This window comes from Clytia hemisphaerica, unplaced genomic scaffold, assembly GCF_902728285.1.
Source record: "Clytia hemisphaerica strain Z4C2 unplaced genomic scaffold, Clytia hemisphaerica genome assembly, whole genome shotgun sequence".
NCBI lineage: Eukaryota > Metazoa > Cnidaria > Hydrozoa > Leptothecata > Clytiidae > Clytia > Clytia hemisphaerica.
In genome coordinates, this window is record NW_027103811.1 from 193,842 (window position 1) to 219,160 (window position 25,319).

At 37.3% G+C, this 25,319-nt stretch overlaps 2 protein-coding genes across 2 annotated transcripts; one reads left to right on the forward strand and one right to left on the reverse strand.

Moving 5' to 3' along the window:
- The first annotated feature begins 206 nt into the window (after nucleotides 1–206).
- LOC136806569 (2-oxoglutarate dehydrogenase complex component E1-like) lies at nucleotides 207–14,072 on the forward strand. Its single transcript, XM_067063156.1, has 22 exons — nucleotides 207–578; nucleotides 1,227–1,448; nucleotides 1,686–1,788; nucleotides 2,232–2,332; nucleotides 2,516–2,573; nucleotides 2,800–2,896; nucleotides 3,333–3,396; nucleotides 4,241–4,323; nucleotides 4,684–4,883; nucleotides 5,418–5,680; nucleotides 6,322–6,438; nucleotides 7,162–7,314; nucleotides 7,762–7,864; nucleotides 8,695–8,814; nucleotides 9,243–9,393; nucleotides 9,773–9,900; nucleotides 10,293–10,378; nucleotides 10,741–10,905; nucleotides 11,469–11,597; nucleotides 11,942–12,178; nucleotides 12,408–12,562; nucleotides 13,726–14,072. Exons 1-22 carry the CDS (start codon nucleotides 336–338, stop codon nucleotides 13,823–13,825), a joined length of 3,078 nt encoding a protein of 1,025 aa, XP_066919257.1. The 5' UTR covers nucleotides 207–335; the 3' UTR covers nucleotides 13,826–14,072.
- On the reverse strand, nucleotides 13,959–19,337 carry LOC136806568 (uncharacterized). Its single transcript, XM_067063155.1, has 3 exons — nucleotides 19,086–19,337; nucleotides 16,871–18,817; nucleotides 13,959–15,851 (listed from the first exon to the last, which is right to left on the reverse strand). Exons 1-3 carry the CDS (start codon nucleotides 19,159–19,161, stop codon nucleotides 14,461–14,463), a joined length of 3,414 nt encoding a protein of 1,137 aa, XP_066919256.1. The 5' UTR covers nucleotides 19,162–19,337; the 3' UTR covers nucleotides 13,959–14,460.
- Nucleotides 19,338–25,319: the final 5,982 nt, after the last annotated feature.

A 25,319-nucleotide genomic window follows, 5' to 3' on the forward strand; every position in this document is an offset into this window, starting at 1 on the left:
TACTTTTAATCTTCTTTATTTATTATTTAAATCTGCAATAATGTGTTTCAGAGAGCTCTTAAGAAAGTTTGTTATTAAGTTCAAGCTTTTGCACTGTATCAGACAAGAAACACATATTTTCAGAACCTCAATTATTTTAAATGAATTCTATTTTAGACCTTGGTATGATCTTATCACTATAATTGAATCTTCTCAATTTTATATTTTTAGCTCAAACTAATAGAAATATACAAAAAACATCAAATTCCACATGAAAAGGTGACAACAACCATCATAATTTGGATGACGTATTTTTAATTATACCAAAAACTGAACACTGAAAAATATACTGAAAGATGTATACGATATCGAGTAAATTATTACCTGGAAGGACTATAGTACGAAATACAATAAGAACGTTACAGTCTAGGCATTTAGCCTCTACACAGACTCGACAACAGAAAAATAATAGGACTTCATCGAATAATCGTCGTTATGGGACAGCTGTTGGTGCTGAACCCTTTATAAATGGAACAAGTAGTAGCTATGTGGAGGAAATGTATGACTCATGGAAGGAGGACCCAACATCGGTTCACAAAGTAAGCATTCATTCGTTTGTATGTTGCCTTGGAGAGTTGGTTTGGATTTGCTTTTTTTGTTTTCTGCTTAATGGGTCATGTGTGGTATGATTTGTTCTTTGGCTGATTTTCCATAGTTGCTTGGTATCCGAAAATTCAACATGTTTGTTCGGTGAAGAAAACCTGAAAAGCTTTCTTACTTTTAGCAATAATATTTTTACAAGCTAAAAAAGCTTGTGTGATCCTACAGCCAGGTACCATTTTATATCAATCAAGTAGGTTTTTGTGACAAGGTAAGTATCGAGACCTTGAAATATTCAAGAAGGTAGTTTATTTCTCCCAAGATTTTTTTTGTTTTATACTTGCTTGAATACGTTCAGTTTTCAGATTAATCTGTAATCATTTTGCTTTTATTGTATTTGGAAAACCCTTTTTATAGTTGGGTGTATAATATCACATTATATCAAAGAATTTCAAAATAGGGGAACTTCATTTTAGTGGTTATTTAGCAAACCAAAACTGAAAATAGACTCTTAAGTGTTAAGGGAAATATGGATTTATTCAAAACTTAACAAAAACTTGCCTGAGAAAGTCCACAAAAACTGTCAAAAATTAGTTCCAGTATATTCATTCCAGATGCCATTATTCATTTTCAACCTTCCACAATAGTCTTGGGACATCTTTTTTCGAAATGCTGAAAATGGAGCTGTCCCTGGTCAAGCTTACCAAAGTCCACCAGAGATATATGGTCATCCGGTCCACTATACAACCGAAGTTGCTGTACAACCACCGGCTTCTTCAGCTTCCAGTGCTGTCCAACCTTCTTCTGATCAAGTCTCATCCTTGATTCAAAATCATTTAGCTGTTTATTCACTCATCAGAGCTTACCAAGTACGTATTTCAAACATTCAAATAATCCCCTACCCGCGTGAAAAAACTGACCAAAATATCGTACCCCCGCATAGAAGGATCCTGAATTTCTATTTCTATAGAAAACTTTCACTTTTTATCTCATTTTATTGCATTCAATTGTTGCTTCGTATAAATAAATGCTTTTGTGACATTTTGACATTAACAGGGTTTTAAGTAAGGTAACTTTACTCATTTATGAATCATTTTCTTTTATAGTTGCGTGGTCACAATTTAGCTGATCTGGATCCTTTGGGTATCCTGCATGCTGATTTAGACTCTCGAGTCCCTGAAGAACTTATTCTGGAAAACTGGGGACTCTGTAAGTTTTATAATTGTTTCTTTATTAGGGGGTTGCTTTCTGTGTTTGAATTCCATCGAGCTGTTCAAAAGTTCCTATTGATTGGAAAGATTTGATTTTCTTGGATGGGAAATGCGTGTCCGAGTTTCACACAGACGTCAGATCGAAAGTAAAATCTATCGCCAAATTTCTAAAAAATATGCCGCTTGAAAACAAAGAAAGCGATAGATTCAATCCGTCTTTTTAAAAGAAACGCAAATCTTAAAGCTTCACTTTTTTTGCTTTAGAAAGGTTGAAGGTTCCTCTCTAGCTCTTCCAGCCTTTCAAATCAATGGTAGATTATTTCCATGCTTTACGAAATTGGTAGAAAACTACGTACTTTCATTTCGAGGACAAAGTTGTTTGTAATTCATTAATTTGTTTATATTGAAGCATGACAAACATTCAAATATATTCTCTTTAAGCTGAGAAAGACCTGGACAAGGAGTTTCAACTACCTCCAACCGCATTCATTGGAAAGAGTGGCGAAAAATTGAAGCTTCGTGAAATTGTTAATCGATTGAACGTAAGCCACAGCTGAATTTTCTGCTTTGAATTTATCAATTTAGTTTTTTCACACTTTCTTCTTCTTAAAAAAACATTTTGTACAATGTAGTAGATATTTTGGTGACAATATATGCCACCATCGAGCAAAACGCTTCTATCATGTTTTATGAAACAAAAATAAAATTATACTTTTTTTCTACAGAATGTCTATTGCAAATCGATGGGTCTTGAGTACATGTTCCTTACAAGCCTTAAAAAGAGTAAGTCTAGGATAAAGGAACTACTGTTTTAGTCATTGTGGCAGTTTTATTACCACTGCTGCTCTGATCCTGATCTTTGCTAAGAGTTTTACTTTATAAGCACATTGCAAAAATTTCCCAATCCAAAGCAATCTACCGAATGAAAAAACTAGTGCCTCAAAATACTACTTTAAGAAGAAAGCTTACTAAAATTTCCGATTAAAATCTTCTTTTTTTTTTGCTCTAGCGAACTGGATCAGAAAACGATTTGAAGAACAAGGGGTTATGGAGATCAATGCAGAAGAGAAAAGACGATTATTGGCTAGGTTGATTCGCTCTCATGAGTAAGTGGTGGTGGTGAAAATACAAGGGTTCTCACCTAAAAGGTGTTTTTTCATGTATAATAAGAAGGGATGGTCATATGGTCAAAGATGTCAGTGCTACAAACTAGGGGTCTCTGTGGTTCGCATCCCCACTCCTTTCGAAATTCCGTTCAATTAAAAAATAACTGTGGTCATGGGCCTCTGAAAACAATCGTAAGACTGTCTAAAAGTCCTAGATGATTGGACTATTCACGTAAAAATATCGACTATCCATCTAAAGTCTTTTCAATGCAGTAAAGAAGAAACCGTTGTTGGTAAGATTCGCTCTCACGAATAATCGAAAATACATTACCTTTAACAACACAAAGGAGCTAGAGTCTAGTAAATAATAAAAAAAAAAGAAACTAATAAAAGTCTCAGTTAATCACTTTAATCGGTTAATCTTTTTTTGTTTCAGATTTGAAAGCTATTTGGCCAAGAAGTGGACCTCTGAAAAGAGATTTGGTCTTGAGGGATGCGAGGTAGGGACATTACTTCTGAGGTTGATTTCAACTCATACTCGATTCTCGATTCAGAACCATCGAATATTTTGAAGAGTGCCTTTTTGACCCAAACATTTCATCATTTTTTACGGGAATATCAATCTGAAATTATGAATTTTCAAATGTCAATATCCGAAAGCGGAGACTCGAAAGCAACATGCTGGGTGGATTGTTAGTGCAGTTGACTCTCTGTGATTCGAGCTCGAACGAAGAATGTTATTTGTTCGAATAACAGAGAGATTTGAATTATAGTAAGTTTTTTAAGAGGGCTTTCTCCTTGACGGAGACTTGGAATGAGTTCAAATTTTAGAAAGATCCGAATATAATATAACAATAGCGTTCAGTTTGAGGTCGTTGTTGTTATTTTCTGCCCGCGCAGTTTGATTATTAGCCCGAGAGTGTCATTTGGGCCCGACCAACAACGAACGTAAGCTTAACGCTATTACTATTATTATCCATATCGGAAATTCAAACAACGTTTTTTTCTAGCGTCAGCCAAGTTATTTCGCTTCAATGCAACGACTTCAATAAAGTTCCGAGCGGGCCGCAAATGACGTTATCGCCCTATAACCAGGGCGGTTAATGATATTTCAGCCCTCTGAAGCACGACGCCTTAGTTTTCTCAGCGCGGGTATGACTATTTGAGTCATAGAACCTTTCAATACCGCCCGCCGCTCGAATCTTTAATGGCTTACTTAATGACCGCTATATGGATAATAATAGAAGTTGGGATAAGCGAGAGTATACTGTATGTTTTTATTTTTTAATGGGCAAGCCAAGTAGTTGGAAATGAGTAGTCAATATCACTTTTTGTCTTTCTCAGGTCTTGATTCCAGCTTTGAAACAAATCATTGACGTGTCCAGTACTCTGGGTGTTGAAAGTGTCATCATGGGAATGCCTCACAGGTAAAAGTTTCTATATAAAACGCTGTTAAACTCATCTGGGTAAGCGAAGTTACTTGTGAAATTTTCTGCTAATTAACAGACCAGTAATTCTTCTTTTCAGAGGCCGTTTGAACTTTAAAGCAAATGTGTGTTGTAAACTATTTTAAGGAAATAAAAACGAGGCCTAATTGTGAAGTTTTCATACAAAACCCTGTGAAATATGTTTGATTAATCGAGATTATCGTCTCTTTTCAGAGGCCGTTTGAACGTTAAAGCAAACGTGTGCTGTAAACCATTAGAACATAAGAGACCATAGATGAAGTTTCCATAAACAAACTTGTAAATTCTGTTTGACTAATCGAGATTATGTTCACTTTTCAGAGGTCGTTTGAACGTGCTAGCCAACGTGTGTCGTAAACCATTAGAACAACTTTTCACACAATTCAATCCATCATTGGAACCTGAAGACGAAGGCTCAGGCGACGTTAAATACCATCTTGGTATGACACACGAGAGATTGAATCGAACCAACAACAAGATTGTACAACTTGCTGTGTGTGCTAACCCATCCCATTTGGAAGGTACGTAATTTTTCAGTAAGTCTGCGACCGCAGTCGGAGGCGACGCAAAGGCTTCTCTTTCGATAGCTATTCACCCGGATGTAGAGAAGGGCGCCACACTTTCCTGGATTGTTCCACTTACCCTTGATCCGTCTATTTTAATTGCTGAGCATTTTGGCCTACGGTCTTCTTTTTGCCTAAACAGCGTGTTTTCAATACTTCCAATATTGATGCTTTACGCTTGATAGAGTAAGTTGGTACAATAGGACAACGATTTAACTGAAAATATTTTTTGAAAAGCGAAAATACATGTATTTGTTTCTACTGGGTAAGCAAGCAATCTTCTTGTCTATAAGTTTCTAAAGAACGTTTTTTACCATCTTTCGTTGCTTGCTACGCACTCAATAAAAATCACATCATAGTCTACTTATAAAGTTCGAAATTCATTTGTTCAACGTTCTCCCAGTTGCAAAAGTGTTGGTTATTTTTCTCGACAATATATTTTCAAGTATATTTTCAAATATATCTGTTAGTATCTGATCAATTTTCTTTCAGCTGTTGATCCCATCGTGCAAGGTAAAACACGTGCCGAGCAATTCTACCGTGGCGACACAAAAGGCCGTCAAGTCATGTCCATTCTCCTGCACGGAGATGCGGCATTTGCTGGTCAAGGAGTTGTATACGAGACGTTCCATTTGAGTGATTTACCTCATTACACGACACATGGAACCATTCACGTCGTGGTGAACAATCAAGTCGGTTTCACGACTGATCCTCGCATGTCTCGTTCGTCTCCGTACTGTACTGATGTCGCCAAGGTAAATTTCTGTATGTCTGTTTAGAACGAGATTCTGCCCGATTGTTCGCTTTAGAAGCGGGTATACTACGCGGGTTAAGACGAACTTGCTTTCGTATTAGTATGTAGGAAGTGCCATGGCGTGCTCAAAGTCTATTGGAAACTGCTTCCTCGTCGAAAATATCTACCGATAATTCGTCTGGCTGATATTGCAAGTCCATCGCATTTCTATTTCCTCATAACAAGCTAACAAGTTGTTACTGTAACGGTTGGATGAGTACATCCTGGGAACAAGTTTATGTGTAATGCTGTCTAATGCAATGAAACGAAAGCTTGTTAAGAATTTTAAAACATAAGAGAAGTTTTTCGTTCCATGTTTTGAATGTTTCCTACACATTACTTTTACTTTTGTTGTACATCAGAACAAGCTAACGAATTGGATACAATAATGGCTAGATCTCACGAATTACTTATGAACCCAGGGACAAATTTTATACCTTAAGCAACGAAAACCTGTATTCGAAGCTTGTAAGAGTTAAAGCTAACGAGGAAGTTTTATTGTAAGTTTTGAATGCTAATGCAAAGCTTGTTAAGAGTTGAGACTGATGGGAGGTTTTTCATTCCATATTTGAATGTTCCTTTCACATTCTATTTTCGCCGCAGGTTGTGCAATGTCCGATTTTCCACGTGAATGCGGACGACCCTGAGGCTGTCATGCATGTTTGTAAAGTGGCATCAGAATATAGAGCTGAGTTCGGCAAAGATGTGGTCATCGATCTGGTAAGTTTCCCATACAAAACCCTCTTATTTTTGTCTGGTGTCATCGAGACTAAAGTATATTTTCTTAATTCGATGACTTACGAGTCCCTGGAATATCTGGAATATAAAATATAGTAGAGATGAACAGAATAAACTGTTTATGATTGCATATGTTAAAAAAAACTTAAAAATACAGCAGATGCAGCAGAATAGGTCCGGTCTGTTATGATGATCCAAGACATTTTACGAATTTGTCAAACAGATGACATTACAACTTCCGTCTCAAAATATCAGTCAAGCTATATTGCACACCTGGCAAGATAATGCTGCAATTGCATGATGAAAAACTCCCTATTCATGATATGCACCACTGCAATGTCTTCTGAAATTACGTCACGGAACCAACAGCTGATTGGTTGGAAGTGACGTAAAGTAAGTCAATACGTCACTTTCAACCAATCAGCTGTTGGCTCCGTGGAGGACATTACAATGGTGCATATCATGAATTCAACGCAAACAAACGTACGAAAATCCACCGACGAACAAAGACACTGGGAGACAAAGTGATGAAATTTTCTAGTTGGACAAAAGATAAGTTCTACAAGAAGGCATTTAGGTCATGCTTTTCTAAATCTCTAGAATGCCACGACTTAGGCGCCAGGGATATGCTTATTCAGATTCATACCACTGACAGGCTTTAAACTGACGACATAGCGTAAACAGTAATTCTTTGTCTTTTTACAGGTGTGTTATCGTAAGAACGGGCATAATGAGGGGGACAACCCCGACTTCACGCAACCTCTTATGTATCAACGTATCCGGAAGCAAAAACCAGTCATGGAGAAATATGCTGCTAAAGTGATTGCTGATGGAATCGTCACTGATGCCGAATACCAGGTACCATGTTCTTTGGAGACTTTTCATGATATTCATTACGTAATGTTTTCTGCGGAAACTCCCCGGTCTTTTGCCGGTAAGGGCAAATTTTGAACAATTTTTCTCCAGCTTAAATTTGGCAATCACACTGTATAAACAATTAATTCACGGTGATCTTTAAAGGGCGAGTAATTCGAATATGTAATTCGAACTAAAAATTGGGTTCTTAAGCTTGAAAGTAGTATAAATTACTCCCTATAATTCGAATCGTTCGAATCTTTATCTAATTCGAAGGTATGTATCCGTCCTTTTGAAAGTCGGTTTTAGCGAGAGGCTACTTTGTTCGTAAAAGTCCGATCTTCAGCTTCTTAGTCCATCAATTTTCTTACGCCTCATAATAGCCAGAATCTCGTATGCACTTTCAGCCATCAAGATATTCTTATAATACTGATTTTTCTTTCTCTACAGGAAGAGCGAAGTAAATACGACAAAATCTTGGATGAATCTTTCGAGAATGCTAAAAAACGCCCAGAAATGAAGATCGCTGATTGGTTGGATTCTAAATGGGGAGGCAAGGCTTCTTTAACTTGTTTATAGAAAAAGTTTTCAAAAAACTTTTTTAACTACTACTTTAGGCGTACAAACTTTCGCGAGCAGAAACTTTCGCGAGGTCAAGCATAAAACCAGTGTTTTGATCGTTCAAATGTATTCAAACCACAATTGATGAACTTTTACATGATTTCTACACTAAATCTTTTCCATGTTATCTTCAAAGAGGAAAATTTGAGTAAATTTTATTTTCAGATTTTTTTTCGCGAGCATAAACTTTCGTGAATTACCCTCTCAAGAATTTTCAAAGACATTTACTTTCGCGAAAGCTTCTGCTCGCGAAAGTTTGTATCTAAAGTACTTTATCAGGTCCAGGAAAGTCGACGCATTCATTCATCATACTATTTTATTACGGTTTATTAGGCTGGGCTTAAAAAATTGTTGGTTTGCCGTCACCCGACCCTAGATTTTGGAGGTGGGTCGGTCGGTCGGAATTTTTTTTTATTTTGGCGATTTATGAAATTTTCGTCCATGGAAGGGTTAACAGTTTGTTTACATTTAGGTAATTTTGAATAAATAACAGAAGTGCTAGCAGGGAATTTACGATTCTTATGCTGGAGACAAACAAGATACGAGTTTTGATTTTTTATTGTTTGAAGTTTTTGAAGGAAAAAAAACCTTCTTTAAAATGGCAATAAAATTTTTTGGGTCGGTAGGTTTCGAGGTAGGGTCGGTCGGGTGACGGCAAACCAACAATTTTTTAAGTCCAGCCTTAGAGTTAGACTGAATATCTATAATTTGATATAATGTTGTATAATAATATAAAATATTAACGTGATCTTTTTCTTTCAGGATTTTTCAAGAAGCACGATCTGCTCGGAGAATTGAAATCCACTGGTGCATCAATGGATCGCCTTATCGATCTTGGAAACAAATTCTCCACACCACCAGCAAACTTCAACTTACATAACGGTAAGCGTTAGATTTAAAGAGTATTTTAAAAAACCGTTTGTTGAATTTTCCTATCTCATCTTGGACAAAAAATATTTCTCATTTTAAAGGACATCATTTAAGATATCCCCAACCAATTGCTTACGCAAGAATTAAAAAAAAAACACGAAAGAACTCACCTACACCCTGCGAGCACAAATTTTGAGAAATTCTTTTGTTCATTCTGCTTTGTCAGCATATGAGGCGCGTCTCCTTTCTACAGCTTAAAAAATGATATATTTAAAGCTGTCATTATTCTTAAATACAAGGCTTTTTCTTTACTGATTTCCACCTTTCAACGAATGAACCCTACAATCATCAAAGTCTTGCACCTTTATGTTTTAAATTTATAGTCTACTTTTGAATTTTATTTGACTTAACTACTACTAACTACATCTTTATTTTTGCAGGTTTGAAACGTGTTTTGAAAGCACGTAAAGAGATGATCGACGAAGGAGTGGCCGATTGGGCCATCGGTGAAGCTTTGGCATTCGCTTCTCTCTTAACCGAGAAAATTCACGTCCGTATCAGTGGGCAAGATGTTGAACGTGGGACCTTCAGGTATAAATCTTTATCACGGCCGTTCTGGGAGTACTGGGTACTAAACTACTTTACTATAGGCCATGGCTAGGTCGAGTTTGAAACTGGCACAATTTCTCAGGAAATCTCTGAGAAGTTCATCTAACTAGTGTCTAGAGGAATATGAAATATGTGTAGTTTCTAAAGTTTTATAGGATTTGCACGCAATCATACCCATTATAAGGACTTCCCTTGACCTGGACCGTCTCCGGGAGCGATAAAGCGACGCGAAAAGTTGACCTCTCTGTGTGATCAATTTTCTTATTGAAGTCGCGCGCTACTATCGAAAAAAAAAACGGAAGACTTATGTTTCACAAAACTCTCTTCATCTACTAAATCTCTTTTTGATTCAACCTTTCAGTCATCGTCACCACGTCTTACACGACCAAAAAGTGGATCAGAAATACCACAGTGTAATGAACCACATGTCTGATGACCAAGCACAATACAGTGTGTGCAACAGTTCACTTTCCGAATACGCCGTCTTAGGTCAGCAATATTCTCCTGCTTTTCCAAATTATTTACTTTGCTTCCATAATGGAGGAAATTTCGTAACTTAACAAGTTATAGCCCTTTATGATCAGGTAGTTTTGGATAGCCAAGTAGCCGTGTGCACTCTTAAACAGACGTTTGATTTATGGCTGGTACTGATGCTTAGAACAACGTGGTAATCAATCCTTATACAGTGGAGACCGAACCAGCGCTTAGTCAACCAGGCTCAGATGACGTCAAATGTTCGAATTCATAAAATGTGTTTCTTAAATGCGAGTAAAGTCGAACCCAATTCCCCTTGTAAAATTAGGCTTGATCACTCTATTTTTGGCTCCAAACTTGGCTTTGTTAGTTTTTCTAATCCTCATGTCTACCCTCTTTACATTCAGGATTTGAACTTGGCTATAGTATGACCAACCCTTACTCATTGGTAGTTTGGGAAGCTCAGTTTGGTGACTTCATGAATACTGCTCAAGTGAGTAACACTCTCTCACCTTTCTAAACTCTGCACTAAGCTATATCCGCCATCTTTGATTGAAGTTTTTCTGAAAGTAGTGCACGCTGCAAAGATTTCAAAACTTTGCTTAGCATCCAATAGCGCTTAATGAAAAATGTTCATTTTCAAGGAAAGGTAAAATTAACGCTCTCGGTGAATTTATACCCACATTGAGTAGAGGTGCCCGTATCAATCAATTTACCACATTTTATTCCTTGTCAGAATCAGTTACTATATCATGCTTTAGTTAAGTTTTTACAATTTCATTAGTCAAAAGACGTCAGTTACTTTATGCTATTTAAAATTCATATGTAGAAAATACTTATTCTGTCACCTAATAGTGTATCATCGATCAATTTGTGGGTAGTGGACAAGACAAATGGGTCAGACAAAGTGGACTCGTCATGTTGTTACCGCACGGTATGGAAGGTATGGGACCCGAACATTCGAGTGCCCGACCTGAACGTTTCTTACAAATGACCAAAGAAGACCCTGATACTTATCCAGTAAGTACGATTTAGCCTCTGATACTTATCCTGTAAGTACGATTTAGCCTTTGCTTCAATGCTTCAGTATTATGGTGAAAAGTTTCTAAATTGGGCTCTTCCAGAAAACCTGTTTGTGAAAGGGGACGGAGGATTTTTTTTCTCAATGATTTACACCAGGTTTTCCAATTTTTCACCTCCTGGACATGTGTTTTACTCGTGGACTAGCATCAAATCAATCCCCTGGACACTGCAAATTTACTCTTGGACCCATACACATGACGGTTTTTCACAATCTTTTCAACACCCATGGACTATATCCTCTACCTTTATGAATGGATTTTTCTGCAAGAGCCACAATTTTGCTCTCATTTGGGAAGCTTCTCAAAAAGACGGTATACTCAATTTCATCCTGACAGCTTTTTGGAACAGCAGGAGGATATTGGTCTCAACATAGGACATAGTTTAGAATTTAGTACAACCTAGCAAAATATTGAGAATCTGGGCTTATTTGTTGAGTCTTTCTTTGACCAATCTTTGAAATTCTTCAGTTCTTAAAAATATTTCTCAATTTTGTTTCTTAGGATTACCCAGCTGATGAGTTTGAACTTCGACAAAACTACAACATCAATTGGTTTATTTGCAATATCTCAACACCTGCAAACTTCTTCCACGCTCTTAGGCGACAAGTCTATTTGGACTTTCGAAAACCGGTAAAAAATTGTTGATTTAGCCTACAACAAGATTTATCCACTTTCTTTTATTCCCACTTTCATCGTCAAGCAAGAGTGTGGGACATATTTCATTTACTATGCAGACAAAAGACAACAAGCCCAAATCTAGTTTCAATTTGAGGACTACGTATGCGTATTCTGTAAAGTTACTATTAACGTTCATTTTTTTCGTCTCTAGGATAAGGCCTCTTACGTTCCTTTCAAATTATTTCGATTTTTGGAAAACTGGTTGTTAGGATTTGCAACTATATTTTTTTTACTTAGAAACTGCTTAGTTACATAGTTTTTTGAAGAATAAATAAAAAATATTTCTCTTCTCTTAGCTTGTGGTGATGTCCCCGAAGAGTTTGTTACGTGACCGAAGATGCCGTTCCTCTTTGGACGAAATGGCTGACGGGACGTTCTTCAAACGAGTCATCCCTGAAGAGGGAGTCGCCACACAGAATGGTGAACAAGTCAAAAAACTTGTCTTCTGTACTGGCAAAATTTATTATGACATCCGTGATAAGAGAGATGAACAGAATTTGTCAAGCGACATTGCGGTGGCAAGAATTGAACAGGTGAGAGATTGAAAGTCAACTCTTTATATTCAAAAATTTTGTTACACTCTTTTTTTGTAGGCATAACCTTTATAAGCATAAATATCCAATTCATGGAAAGAGAATCCCTCACAGTAGCGTACCCAAGAGGGACGCAAAATTTTTATAGGAGAGCGGACTTTCATGCCCTCACACCTTCGGGTAGACAGTGACAAATTTTATCTCAAATCCTTTCGATACCTTCTTCTAGCTCTCACCTTTCCCATTCGATTTGGTTCGTGAGGAATGCGCTAAATATCCAAATGCTTCCATCCAATGGGTGCAAGAGGAACACAAGAATTATGGGTACTGGAGCCACGTGCAGCCTCGCATTGAAACAGCTGCCGGTGACAACCGACGCGCCATGTAAGTCTTATTTTTGTTTAGATCTTTAAAATCTATACAGTGTGCTTTCGTTGGTTTGAACTTCTTTCATTCGAATTTTTCTATAATTCAAACTTACAGTTGACTCTCTCTCTAATTCGATTTTCGAGGGGCTGAGAATCTGTTCTAATTAAAGATGTTCGAATAAGAGAGAGTTGACTGTATTTTCTCCCTGTCAAAGTGAACCCCCTGAAATACTTTCTACATCTCAAATCTTTCTGAAACTCGAGCAAATGAGATCTTTTGTTCGAGTTCAAATTAACGAGAGCTAATTGTAATCCTTGATTTCTTTGTATATCAAATCTACTGTAAGTCCTAGTTTCTCGGAGCAGAAATTCAAGTAATGATGACCAACAGCGACTTTTTCCCAAAAAATTTCGCCAAAATTTAACCTCGCGTTAAAGGGGACGTCTGCTTTGGTAGATCATTTCAGTCATAATTCTATGCCAGATAGCTAAATTAGTAAAAAAAAGTTTGCAGAAAAAACGAACTCAAAATCTTTAGTTTTGACTGACATATTCAGATTTTAGTGTTTTACAATTTCCTCTCTTTTACCTGATTTTTGACGTAACCTTTGTTTGTAATTTATAAGAACAGAAATCTTGTCTGTAGTCTAAAGTTCTGTATTTCAACAACTTTTGATAAGAACATTTTAATTCAAACTTCTAATTTCGATGATTTTTCCAGTCCACAACTATATAAATATTTCAGTTTTCTATGAAGATGTTGGAGTAAGTTTTCATTGACAAAATGTTGGGAAAAAGATGTTTTAACGACTTTAAATGCTCTTGCACATCTCTGACTTACTTAAAATTTTCTTATAAAAATGCCAGCTGCACAGAAAGAGGAGTTAATCTTGTTTACTTGAAAGAACATAGAAAACATATAACATAAGCTACGTCATAAATTTTGAAAAAGAGGGATTTTTTAAATGGCCATAGAAAGTGATTGAAAAAAAATCTCTTGAAGTGAGATAGCTCATTTTAATCTCCCTGGAATAATTTTTCCAAAAATTCTAAAAAAACAATACCTAAAATCAGACCAGACGTGAATGCTAAGACACATTAAGTACCAAAATTTCTGCGTTAGTCTTGCTATACTTTGGCTGTCAAAAAATGTTACCTTTCCGTTGTCTTATTTCTCAGGTACGGTGGCCGAGAAGTTGCAGCGTCCCCTGCTACTGGCGTCAAGAAGACGCACGTCGAAGAACACAACGCCGTGCTTGATTCCGCACTCGCGTTATAAGAGACAACAAACGTAAACATACTGGAAAGGATTCTACACTAATTCATACAAAATCTAAAAAAACTGTATTTATCCAAATTTGTTGGTACTTTTGGTACATGGTATTTCGTTTCCTCGTTTTATATTATTTCGGTTGTTTGTAAAATGAAAAAGGATAAATCGTATCCTTCTCCTCATATCCATGTGGCCTCCCATGAAAAATGTATTTATTATTGTTTTAAACGAAGAATGATGAAAGATTATGTAAGTTTCTACTAAAATGTTACGTTTATGCTTCTGTAAAATGAAATCGGTAAAATAACATTATTTAAGCCAACCTAACCGTTCATTAATAAGCTTCTACCTTTGAATGTTTGAGAGGTTCAAAAGGGTTCGCAGTTTCCATGATATGGGTTCGATGTCGACTCTTTACAAGTTTTAATGCCATCAAAATTGACTAATTGCTTAAATCGTCCTTTTACCTTTTTATTGAACTAGTTTTGTAAATATGAGATAATGAAAGCGGAATTCACCGTCCATATTCAACTTGCTATCAAATAAAAACTGCTTGGAAAGTGCGGTTTATTTTGGCTGTTCCATTCCGTATAAAAGATGACGTCAAAGATTTGAAATCATCGATTTTGAAAAACTATGCTCTACTTGTCATAATCGTCTTCATTAGGTGTCAATCGAGCTGTTTTTAATTTCTGCAATGTCATTCTGTTCTTATAAGCATTCGTTTTCGCATAAGAATCATCGTCATCTTGGCTGTAAGTGTTCTTAGGATCTGTCGTTTTCGTATTCTGTGATTGTTTTAAGATATTCGGTTGTTTACCAACACCCGGTAATAGACCATTTGTGGATTTTTCACCACCTGGAGGAAGGCTTGCTGCTTTTTCTGTTTCTTGAGAAGGAGCTGCTCCTTTGTTTGTAGACGCGTCTGGATTTGCGAATGATGGTTGTGGTCCTGCAGGTGCTACTGACTGGCTAGCAGGTGCTGGTTGTTGATCAGTAGCTGCTGCCTGCTGATTACCAGGAGCCTGTGCTGGTTGTTGGGCTGCTTGTTCACCTCCAGTGCTCTGCACTCCACCTGAATTCTGGAAGCCTCCACTACCGGTTGTGTGTCCTTTTGCTTGTGTAGGGAAGTCTGGCATTCCTGCTGGTTTCTGTAAGAAGTCGGCAGGATTCGGTGCACCCGCGGGTGGTGCTTTCCCCGCCCATGCATAACCGCCACCTTGACCCCAACTTTCTTTATTACCATAGCCTGTACCATACCCCGAGCCCGTAGCTTGTTCTGCAAACTTGTTTCCTTTAGGCTTCTCTAGTTTGTTGTCAACTTTTTGCTCAATTTTCTTGTTTGTCTCCTGTTCTTTACCCATGGGTTTAACTTCATCATTATCTGCTGCATCATCAATCGTATTTATTTTTCCAGTATTCTTAGGATTGTATGTTTCTTTAACTTTAACTTGTTTAGAGGGTAAATTTTGTGCAACCGGTTTCACCTTTTGGTATTGAGGTACGGATGATTGTGGTGGGGGCGCAGCTGAGGCAACATCTTGTGGTCCAGGGCTATTGCCTGCCTCAGGTGCTGGTGCTTGTGCCGCGGCGGCTCCTGTGTTGGGTGTTGATGCCTGGTTACTAGCTCCTTCTGAAGGTGGTGGCTGGTTCTGTTGGTTAGCTGTTGCTTGGTTTGGGGCTTCGGATTGGCTGGACGTCCCTGCTGTACCTGAGGGTTGCCTCTGTGGCCGGTGATGGTTACTATTGCCACTAGTGTCATAACCTGCCTGGCCAGGATTCCATAACCCGGTGTCATAGTTATCTCCTGCCCATGCATGGCCTCCTCCCTTACCAAAGCTTGTCTTGCCGTACCCATACCCTTGTCCGTTTCCCCATCCGTAACTATTCCTCGAACCTTGTTTCCGTTGTGTGTTGTGACGTAGTTCTTGCACCTTTTGCTTTAAACCTGCAGCCTTCTCACTGTACGAAGAACTGGTTTCACCGTTCACGTTTGCGTCAGATTTGCTTGTCGAGAGGGCAGCTGCATTTCCTGTAATGAGAAAAACAACATGCATATAATAACGATTATTATTCATATAGAGGTCATTAAGTAAGTCATTAAAGGCTCAATCGGCGGGCGGTATTGAAAGGTTTTGTGACTCAAATTGTCATACCCGCGCTGAGGAAACTAAAGCGCCAGGCTTCAAAGGGCTGAAATATCATTAACCACCCAGGTTATAGGGCAATAACGTCATCTGCGGCCCGCTCGGAATTGAATTGAAGTCGTTGCATTGAAGCGAAGAGACTAAACCAACATCAGAAAAAAACACTTTTCGGTCATTTGCGGCCCGCTAGCAAGGTGCTAAAAACTTGTTGAAGACATTGCATTGAAGCAAAAAGACTTGGCTGACGCTAGAAAAAAACTTTGTTTGAATGTCCGATATGGATAATAATAGTAATAGGTTAAGTTTTATATAATCCACGTGGACATGAACTTTTTGTTTCTTATTGGGAACGGTGAAAATACTTTTAATTTTTTCTTTGGGTTTCAAAGAATCTTTTTGCTCGGACAAGCCATATGTTTGTAAAATGTTTGTTAAATTTCGGACAGCTGGTGCTTGTTGAGTATCATCATGTTTCAAGATCGGGGTTGAATTTTCTGACGTCATAATGTCCGTTGATGGTGCTAATTGGTTTGCTCCTGTATCAGAACTCATCGGGTTTTTTTCTCCCCGATTCATCTCATTGCCACTTGATGTTGGACTGTCTGGTTGTGGTTTGTTTTGAGAACCCGATTTCCCCGATAATGGTTCCTCTTGCAGTTTGATTATTAGCCCTCTGGTGCCATTTGCGCCAAATGACACTATCGGGCGAATAATCAAACTACGCGGGCAGAAAATAACAACAACGACCTCAAACTGAACGCTATTGTTATATTATTTGAAAATAGGCTACGGGGCTAAAAATTTAGGTTGTCATGATATCTTCTTTTGCTTTTTCTCTTAGGATACACAAATTTTCATCAAAGGGAAAAAGAGACAGGGTTGTGAAAAATGAGATGTTACAAACCTGTAGCGGTTGCTTTCGCTGAGGTTTTTGTTTTGATTCTTGATTTCGGATCTTGGAAAGCTAAATCGAACACTGCAATACTTGGGCCTTTAGGTTTGCTGCTTGGTTGTGCTCTATATTGGTTCTGTTTCGATTGAGGTTTGACTGCTTTTTGTGGTAACTTCACTTGGTAAGGCTGTTGAGCAAATCTATTTTGGTTTTGAGATTGCTTTGATGCTACTGAAAGAGCTGGGTTTACAAGAAGCTGATTTTGATTGACGTTGTTGGTGGACTGTTGCAGTGGTTTTGGTTTCTGATATACTTGTTTTTGTTGATCCTTGACTGCAGCTGCTTTATTTTCTTTCTTAAACAATTGGAGATTGTTTAATGAATTTACACCACCAAAGATATTTTCATTTAATCCATGATTCTTTTCTTCCATAAGCTTGGAGATTGAAGATTGAGCATTTTGTACCAGTGTATTTGTCTCCTTGATTGGTGGGACTGATTTCTCATCAAATCTGGCAACTCCTGGTGACAACACAGATCCAATCGGCGTATCAATACTTTTTGCATTATAAATTTCTGGAGAATTTGCAAATGCTGATACATCATTTCTTCCCAGTCCTTTTAGCAAATCCATTCTATTATCTGGTGAATTCTTGACTGGTGCTTTCCAGAAAGTCATTGCTGGTGTAGGATACTGTGAGATGATTTGTTTGGTATTTGGTTTTTTCTTATTATCGTCTTTCGGGAAAAGTGATTCTCCTAATTTCATTATCTCTTCATTCTTCTCTAGTATACGATCCGCCAGTTTGTTTGGGAATTGTCCTGGCTGCATTGGCTCTAACGCACTCAGATTGCCGATACCATTTTGTTGAACTAGGTTATCGATTCGATCGTTTTGTTGTTCTACTTCATCGGCAACTTTCAAATGTTTCAACCATGGGTCTTCTTTGTTTTGCTTGAACAACCCGTCTCTGTTTTGATTCGATTCTTCTTTCTTCAGTTCTGGTTTCTTTTGTTCATCAACGTCCTCATAGTGTAAATCATCCTTTAAATTTTCCCAATTCTCTAAACTCTCTCGTGTAGATCCAGCTTTATCTTCCGTTTGGTTCGCTTGTCGTCCTTTAGAAGATTCTGTATTATTTTTTGGCACAATGGCGCCCCGTACATCCGGTGTTGTTTCATTTTTTGGGCTAACACTCGATTCAGTAGCATGTTCAGGAGGAGCCAAAACTCTTGATAAAGGCTTATTCATAAATTCCAGAAATTTTGGTTTAGGATAATCCACGTGGACTTGAACTTTTTGCTTCTTATTGGGAACTGTAAAAATACTTTTAATTTTTTCTTTGGGTTTCAAAGAATCCTTTTGCTCGGACAAACCATACGTTTGTAAAATGTTTGTTAAATTTCGGACAGCTGGTGTTTGTTGAGTATCATCATGTTTCAAGATCGGAGTTGAATTTTCTGACGTCATAATGTCCGTTGGTGGTGCTAATTGGTTTGCTCCTGTATCAGAACTCATCGGTTTTTGTTCTCCCCGATTCATGTCATTGCCACTTGATGTTGGACTGTCTGGTTGTGGTGTGTTTTGAGAACCCGATTTCCCCGATAATGGTTCCTCTAGTTGGAGAACAGCACTTGGTGTCGTCGGCCGGTATTCCGATTCGGAATCTTTCTGACTGATGTTTGGTTCATAAGAGTTGGCTTCTATCGGGAGGATTTCTTTTTCAGGGTCTTCAACATCGCTTCCCTGTTGGTCCGGGCTCGATGGAGTTTCGTCAACTTCGAAAACAGTGTCACGTGAAATTCCATTAACTGTTCCTTTTAAGATATTCGATATCCCGGCCACTTTGTCTTTGGTTGATGGTGGTTCAACCCTTAAATTCAATTTCGGTGCTGGGTATACTGCCGCTGACTTTTCTGCGTGTCGTGAAACATGGTCTCGTTTCGGTGTGTTGATGTCTGAAAATAGTGAACACACATAGACATTTTAGAATTTGTTTGATTCTTATTTTAAAGTATGATCAATATTTCCTGTGGCAAAGTTATATTTCTTATTCTTTTTTAAACCCAAACATGTTCTTAACAGTGCTTTTGTTTAAGACTCTGCGAAGACTTAAAATGTTCTTAACGTGTTCTTAATATTTTGGCCATCGCTCGGAGCCTCGTGCTCTCATATTCTTATAGAACTTTTTCTTCCAACAAAAAAAACGTGTCTCATATATTTTACCTCTCCACGACACGAATCTTGCTTGAGTAACTACAACAAGTATAAACAACAACAACCCAGAAATAAATATTCTCATTTTTATTACAATACTCTTGTATCCAACATTTGACCATACAAGCTGTGTATCTACCTAGAAAGCCCTTTCATATAATCGAGTTATTAAAATTTCCAAAGGAAAGATTTGCCATTAAATTTTATTAGACAGCTTCAAGCTTGTAGCAAAGTATACACAAACAAAGGTCAATCAGATTTCTTTCCATTCAATTTATACAGAAAATGAGCAGAGCATTCTTCTCTTCATTGAAAGAAATTCTATTTCTATACTCTTCCTCGTTCATGTATTTTGAATGTCGCTATGTTTTCTGTGCGCATGCTTGCTTATTCTTCCTCTATCTTATCTGATGGTGCTATGCTGATAATGCATTGGCGACTTGAAGCACTAAAGGAGGAATAGGGTGTATTTGCCTAACCTCCTAAGCAAAGCGTTTTGGAGCAAATTTCCACAACTGGTACCAAATGAGCTTGCCCCCATCTTATCAGGATCACTGCAATGGTGATCTGCACCATTACAAATGGGCATCTAGTTTACACCAGCTACCCTGCTAGTACCATTCCCACAGTTTGCATAAAAATCCTATGGGCTTGATGATCGCCGCTATGGGAGAGGTTCACCCTACTTGAAACTGACCAATGCGCAAATATTTTTAGAACATTCAATTATTATAAAGTAACCTCGTCCCTGTGTTATCTTTGTACTGATTTACGCTAGAACATACTCGGGTGTAGGCTGATCGCGAGTTCCCTGCCTAGTGCCATCAGTAAGTATAAAAATCTAATGGTAATAATACAATGGCAACAAGGCACGTGAAGTTTACGTTATTCGAAAGATTCTAAGTTTATAATTCGTTGCTTCTTGGCGCTTGTTGCTTCTGCAAAACATTCCTTTTTTAATTTCGCCTAGCGAAAGTATTACGATAGCCTTTCGCGGCGGCGGCGGTGTAATAAAAAAATTAGAAAACGAAAGTACTCGACACGGTGGACAAACTCACTAAATTTAATTTACAAATTACACGCTCGTATAACCACGGACTATTTTCGCGGGTTTTCTTTGGATTACGTCATATATCTTTGTGTCTTTAGCTTCACAGTTTGGATTTTTTCTTTATTTTCTTATAAGCATATACTTTATAAGAATCAAATTCAATAACTCTTGATAAACGGTGATATACCTTTCGGTAATCAGTTCTTACAAAGTAAACAAGGGATTGCACACAAGATGAGCATATTTATTTTTCTTATAAGCATACACTTTATAAGGATCAATTCAATAACTTTTGATAGACTGTGATATACCTTTCGGTAATTAGTTCTTACAAAGTAAATAAGGGATGGCGCACAATATGATTATATTTATTTTTCTTATAAGCATATACTTTATAAGAATCAAATCAACAACTCTTGATAGACAGTGATATACCCTTCGGTAATTAGTTCTTACAAATTAAACAAGGGATGGCGCACAATATGAGCATATTTATTTTTCTTATAAGCATATATTTTATAAGAATCAAATCAATAACTCTTGATAAAAGGTGATATACCCTTTGGTAATTAGTTCTTACAAAGTAAATAAGGGATGGCGCACAATATGATCATATTTATTTTTCTTATAAGCATATACTTTATAAGAATCAAATCAACAACTCTTGATAGATGGTGATATACCCTTCGGTAATTAGTTCTTACAAAGTAAATAAGGGATGGCGCACAATATGATTATATTTATTTTTCTTATAAGCATATACTTTATAAGAATCAAATCAATAACTCTCGGTAGAAGGTGATATAGCCTTCGGGTAATTAGTTCTTACAAAGTAATCAAGGGATGGCGCGCAATATGAACATATTTGCATTATCGGGGAAAACTTCGTCGGGGAAAAATATTCGTCACTTGCTGGTAGTTGGTAAACGCATTAAGGCCGGGGTAAATTTTCGTCGGGGAAAAATATTCGTCACTTTTCCCCGACGAAGTTTTCCCTGATAGTGATAAGGTTTTTTTCTTCTATAAGATTCAAATTAATAACTCTTTATAGATGGTGATATGCCCTTCATTTATTAGTTCTTAATAATTAAACAGCCATTGTTCGTAAATTGATCTTATCCTTTTAGCGATTTTGAGCCTCGTTGTTCATATAAAGTTGTTTCATCAAGGCTCGATGTAAATTAGACTTCAGATTAGCTTTCATCTCTACCATGCAGTTTAAACTTTAGGCGAAATTTTCGTCTTCAAGTCGTCTTGTTTTGATTATATGACACACCTTGCTCTAAATGCTGAGCAACCTTTCAAGGCTTTCCAATGAACCCGTTTCTTTTTGGAGCTTTAGCTAGCGTAGGCGGGCATCATATACTCCATTAGAATACATACAGTTGATTATCGCTAATAGACCTCTTCATAAATTACGTATCACGAACATCAATCTCTCATAGGACATGATCACCATGTAAATAGTTTGAAAACTAGGCAAGTAATTTTCGTGACTAAATGAATAAGTTCGAATTATAGAAAGATTCGAATAAGCGAGAGTCTATTGTATGCCCCCGCCCCCAGCGGTTTGCGTGAATGTTTTTTTTTTCACTTGCTGCTGCGTGAATGAATGCGTCGTAAAAATCAAATTTTTTGGCCGCCCCAATTAGAGTGGGCGACCGCCAAATCGCTATATTATTCATAAGGCTAGCCATTGCTGCAGCACATTTTTGGAGAAGCAATTCAAGCACAGCACAGGACCAGGAGTATGTAATTTTACACTATCAAGTTTGACTTCAAAATTTGATTTGTATGGGAGTTGTGTTTGAATACTTTAAACATACAAACTTTCAGGATTTTTTGTCCCGAGATGGAGTCTGGATCGCTTCGCAACCCTATACATACAATACAGCCTACAACAGTAAAATGGGCCAACTAGCCGTATTGTATAAGGGTTGCGAAGCGATCCAGACTCCACCTCAATTCGCAAGTTGCTAGCAAAATAGGAGACACTCTAAAAATCCCTCTAATAAAGCCGCTATAGAGACAGGGTTGTAAGAGCCTTAATGCCCCAAACACACCACATAATCCAAGGCGGCACAACACCCGCCGCCCCGCCCGCCACACATTGCTCTTTTTTTTCCTTCTAGATATTCTAGTGTAAATGGTGCCTTAAATAAAATCGAACGATATTCGTCGAACGATCGAACATTTTTATTCGAATCACGAATCGTCTGTCGAAATCATCAAAACATAAAAATAAAACAACAACAAAAATGTACAAAGATGGCTTGTTGGTTCTTGGGCAGTTTTGATTTATTTCTTGACAAATTCGACAAATTTCATTACCTCCGTACTTCTTTATCATAGAATATCCACTTGGTTTTGCAAGGTAAGTTTCGTTCACTAAAGTAAAAGAGCACTCCTCCCGCCCGCCCGCGACTTGCAAAAACTTCTCATTAATTGACCTTATTTGAAACTTGATACTTGCTGTTAAAAGTCAAGGGATGATGAAGATCCTTTCTGTCAACATTCAAACTAATTTTTTTCCATTTAACAGCAAAATAAACATTTAAAACCGAAGAACCACTGCTTAGATTGCTTAGATGCGTGCCGCCCGCGCGGCAATTTGATCAACTTCAGATTCTAAGTCCGTGTTTCGGCTTCCGGTAATTTTGTTGCTGTTCACTGTTAGGGTACACCATTTTAAAACAGTATTTTTCGCAGTCCTAGCTACCAAACCGAGAAAGTTTTCGTGGCTTCAAGCCAAACCATTCAAGTTATTTTTAAAAAATCATCGGTTTGAAGATTTGATTTATATAGCAAATTTTATAGCAAATTTTCGCTTGGGATAGAAGTTAAAGTTACGTGCACAATATAGCAAAACTGCTTCGCTCATAAATTCGCTTCGCAACAAGATTGGGGGGGGGGGCAATCATTTTTTCCCACTTTCTGGGTTTTCTAGCTTCAGAAGCTCATTTTGGGCTCAAACGAAGCGTAAAACTAAGCAGAATAAGATTAAGTCTTGTAGGCAGATGTTTTTTATTTTGATATTTTGCGTAATTCGCCAAAACTCCTTATCATGCGCATGCAGGCAGGATCGATTAGTTAGAAACTAGGCTAGTCTTACTTCTTTTATATTTTCCATTACAACAATACAATGCTGACAAGTTGACACAACACATGTGTACATGTACATTGACAAGTGATTCCTGAGAGAAGTTTATATTGAAATCTGCAACAAAAACGAAAGTGGCTCTTCTACTACTGATTGTCAAATTTCCACCAATGAGGTTGCCGCATTTCAAACAGCCCTTCTTTTTGGCACCCGTGGCCTCTCAGTGCCTTGCACAACGGTCAGCTGTAAAATCTCACCCTTCAAATATTTGTTTCAATCTGTCCGTGATCCATGGCTTAGATTTTTTCTCATCTTCATTCAATTTACTGAAGAAATTAGGAATTTGATGAGAGAGTTAGATTGTCAACAAAGCGCCTTAAAAAATCATTGAATAAAAGAAGAACTTAAATATTTTCATTTTAAAGAATAGGTGCCAAAAAGTGAACATAAAAAAGTTTTTTCATTGCTTTAATTGATATGGGGGATTTAGAAAATTTTGTTTATTTTTTTGCACAAACCCCTGTATATATATAACTATGGGTGAGCACCCCGTTGCTAAGATGTTGGCTTGAAATCGAAAATGAAACCACTCAAAACGAAAGTAACATCGGCCTGTACTTGAAATCCCGTAATCTTGATATACGAGTTTAAGTCTATACTGTTTGAGCTATTTTGATGAAGTCATAAAAATTGAAATTCCAATAACTTTTGATAGAATCATCAAAATAATTTAAGGGTAGGTCCATAGAAGTAAAAAAAAGCTTGTTTAGCTTGAGTTTTTGTCTAATGTTATGGTTTTTTAAGGCACTTGTTCTAAGAGATGAGAGGATATAATATTATTTCAAGTTTTCAGGGGAAGTAAAATTAATCTTTCTACAAGATTACACTTTATACAATGCCAATAGACCTTTTCGCCTTTCCATCCACCATCTTGAATTGTATGTAAAAATACAGGAATGAAAAAGCGGTGGTTGGATTTAAAACTGGGGGTTCAGATCAATGTTTTGTATTGGAGAATGATTTGCTGTCAGCCGAATAAGGTGGCAATCACAAATATCTTCATTTCGCGTCCTTGTTGGGTCTAAAAAGTGAGTCGGTCGGTCGGTTGGTTGGTCGGTCGTAAAAATTTTCTGGTTTCCATTTTTCCATCCATTTTACGTGTGTATTCCTGAAGGAAACTACCAGCCAACCAGCAGCCAAAACAGCTGCGTGTTATGGATGTTTTCAAATTATGACCTTTGAACACCATGTGACTTCCAACCCCAAAATGACGCATGTAATGATAAACAAAGTCAAAATGCTGCGAATGCACTAATAAAAATCACTCGCAAAAAATCAACAATAATAAAATTTTTGAAGGAAGGAAACGTCATCGACAGAAAAAGTCCGACAAATTTACCGACTCAATTCTACTCAATTTTCGAGAGTCAGTCGGCCGATGCGAAACAAAGATATTTGTGATTGCCGCCTAAGGATTAATTTTGTACCTTCGATGGTGATTTTTCAGCTTCAGTTTATGTCTAATGTTATGGTTTTTTGAAGTGCTTGTTTTAAGAGATGAGTGAAAATGATTATTTTTAGTTTTCAAGAGAAGCAAATTTAATCTTTCTTCTACAAGATTACACTTTTTAATATAATGCCAATTATGCATGTAAGTTTTATATTAATACTTTCTTTTTGCAAATGTTTTGCATATTTTCCTATGAAATCTCACCACTGCAATTCGACCACCATAATTTTTGCATATAATCTAAGATTGCGGACAAAAAGCGGAAAGGTCTATCAGACAAACGACCTTTTTTGCTAGACACGATGTCATGTTAGATAATCAAAGTTAGTGCACCCTTATGCATTAATTTGTCATGGTCTTTGTGCTAGAGTTTTTTATTATCCAGCATGACATCATTTCAGGTCTATTGAAGAACCATATTCTGGTTTTCATGTTACTAAATGCTCTTTTAATAAGAGCTTTAGAGTTACACTGGTAGAAAACCCTGGCACTGCCTAAAGCAATTTGTGGCAATTATTTTTCAGGGTTTTTTTAGATAAGAAAATTTAGCACCTATGTACCTGTCTACCAGCAGAGTTATCT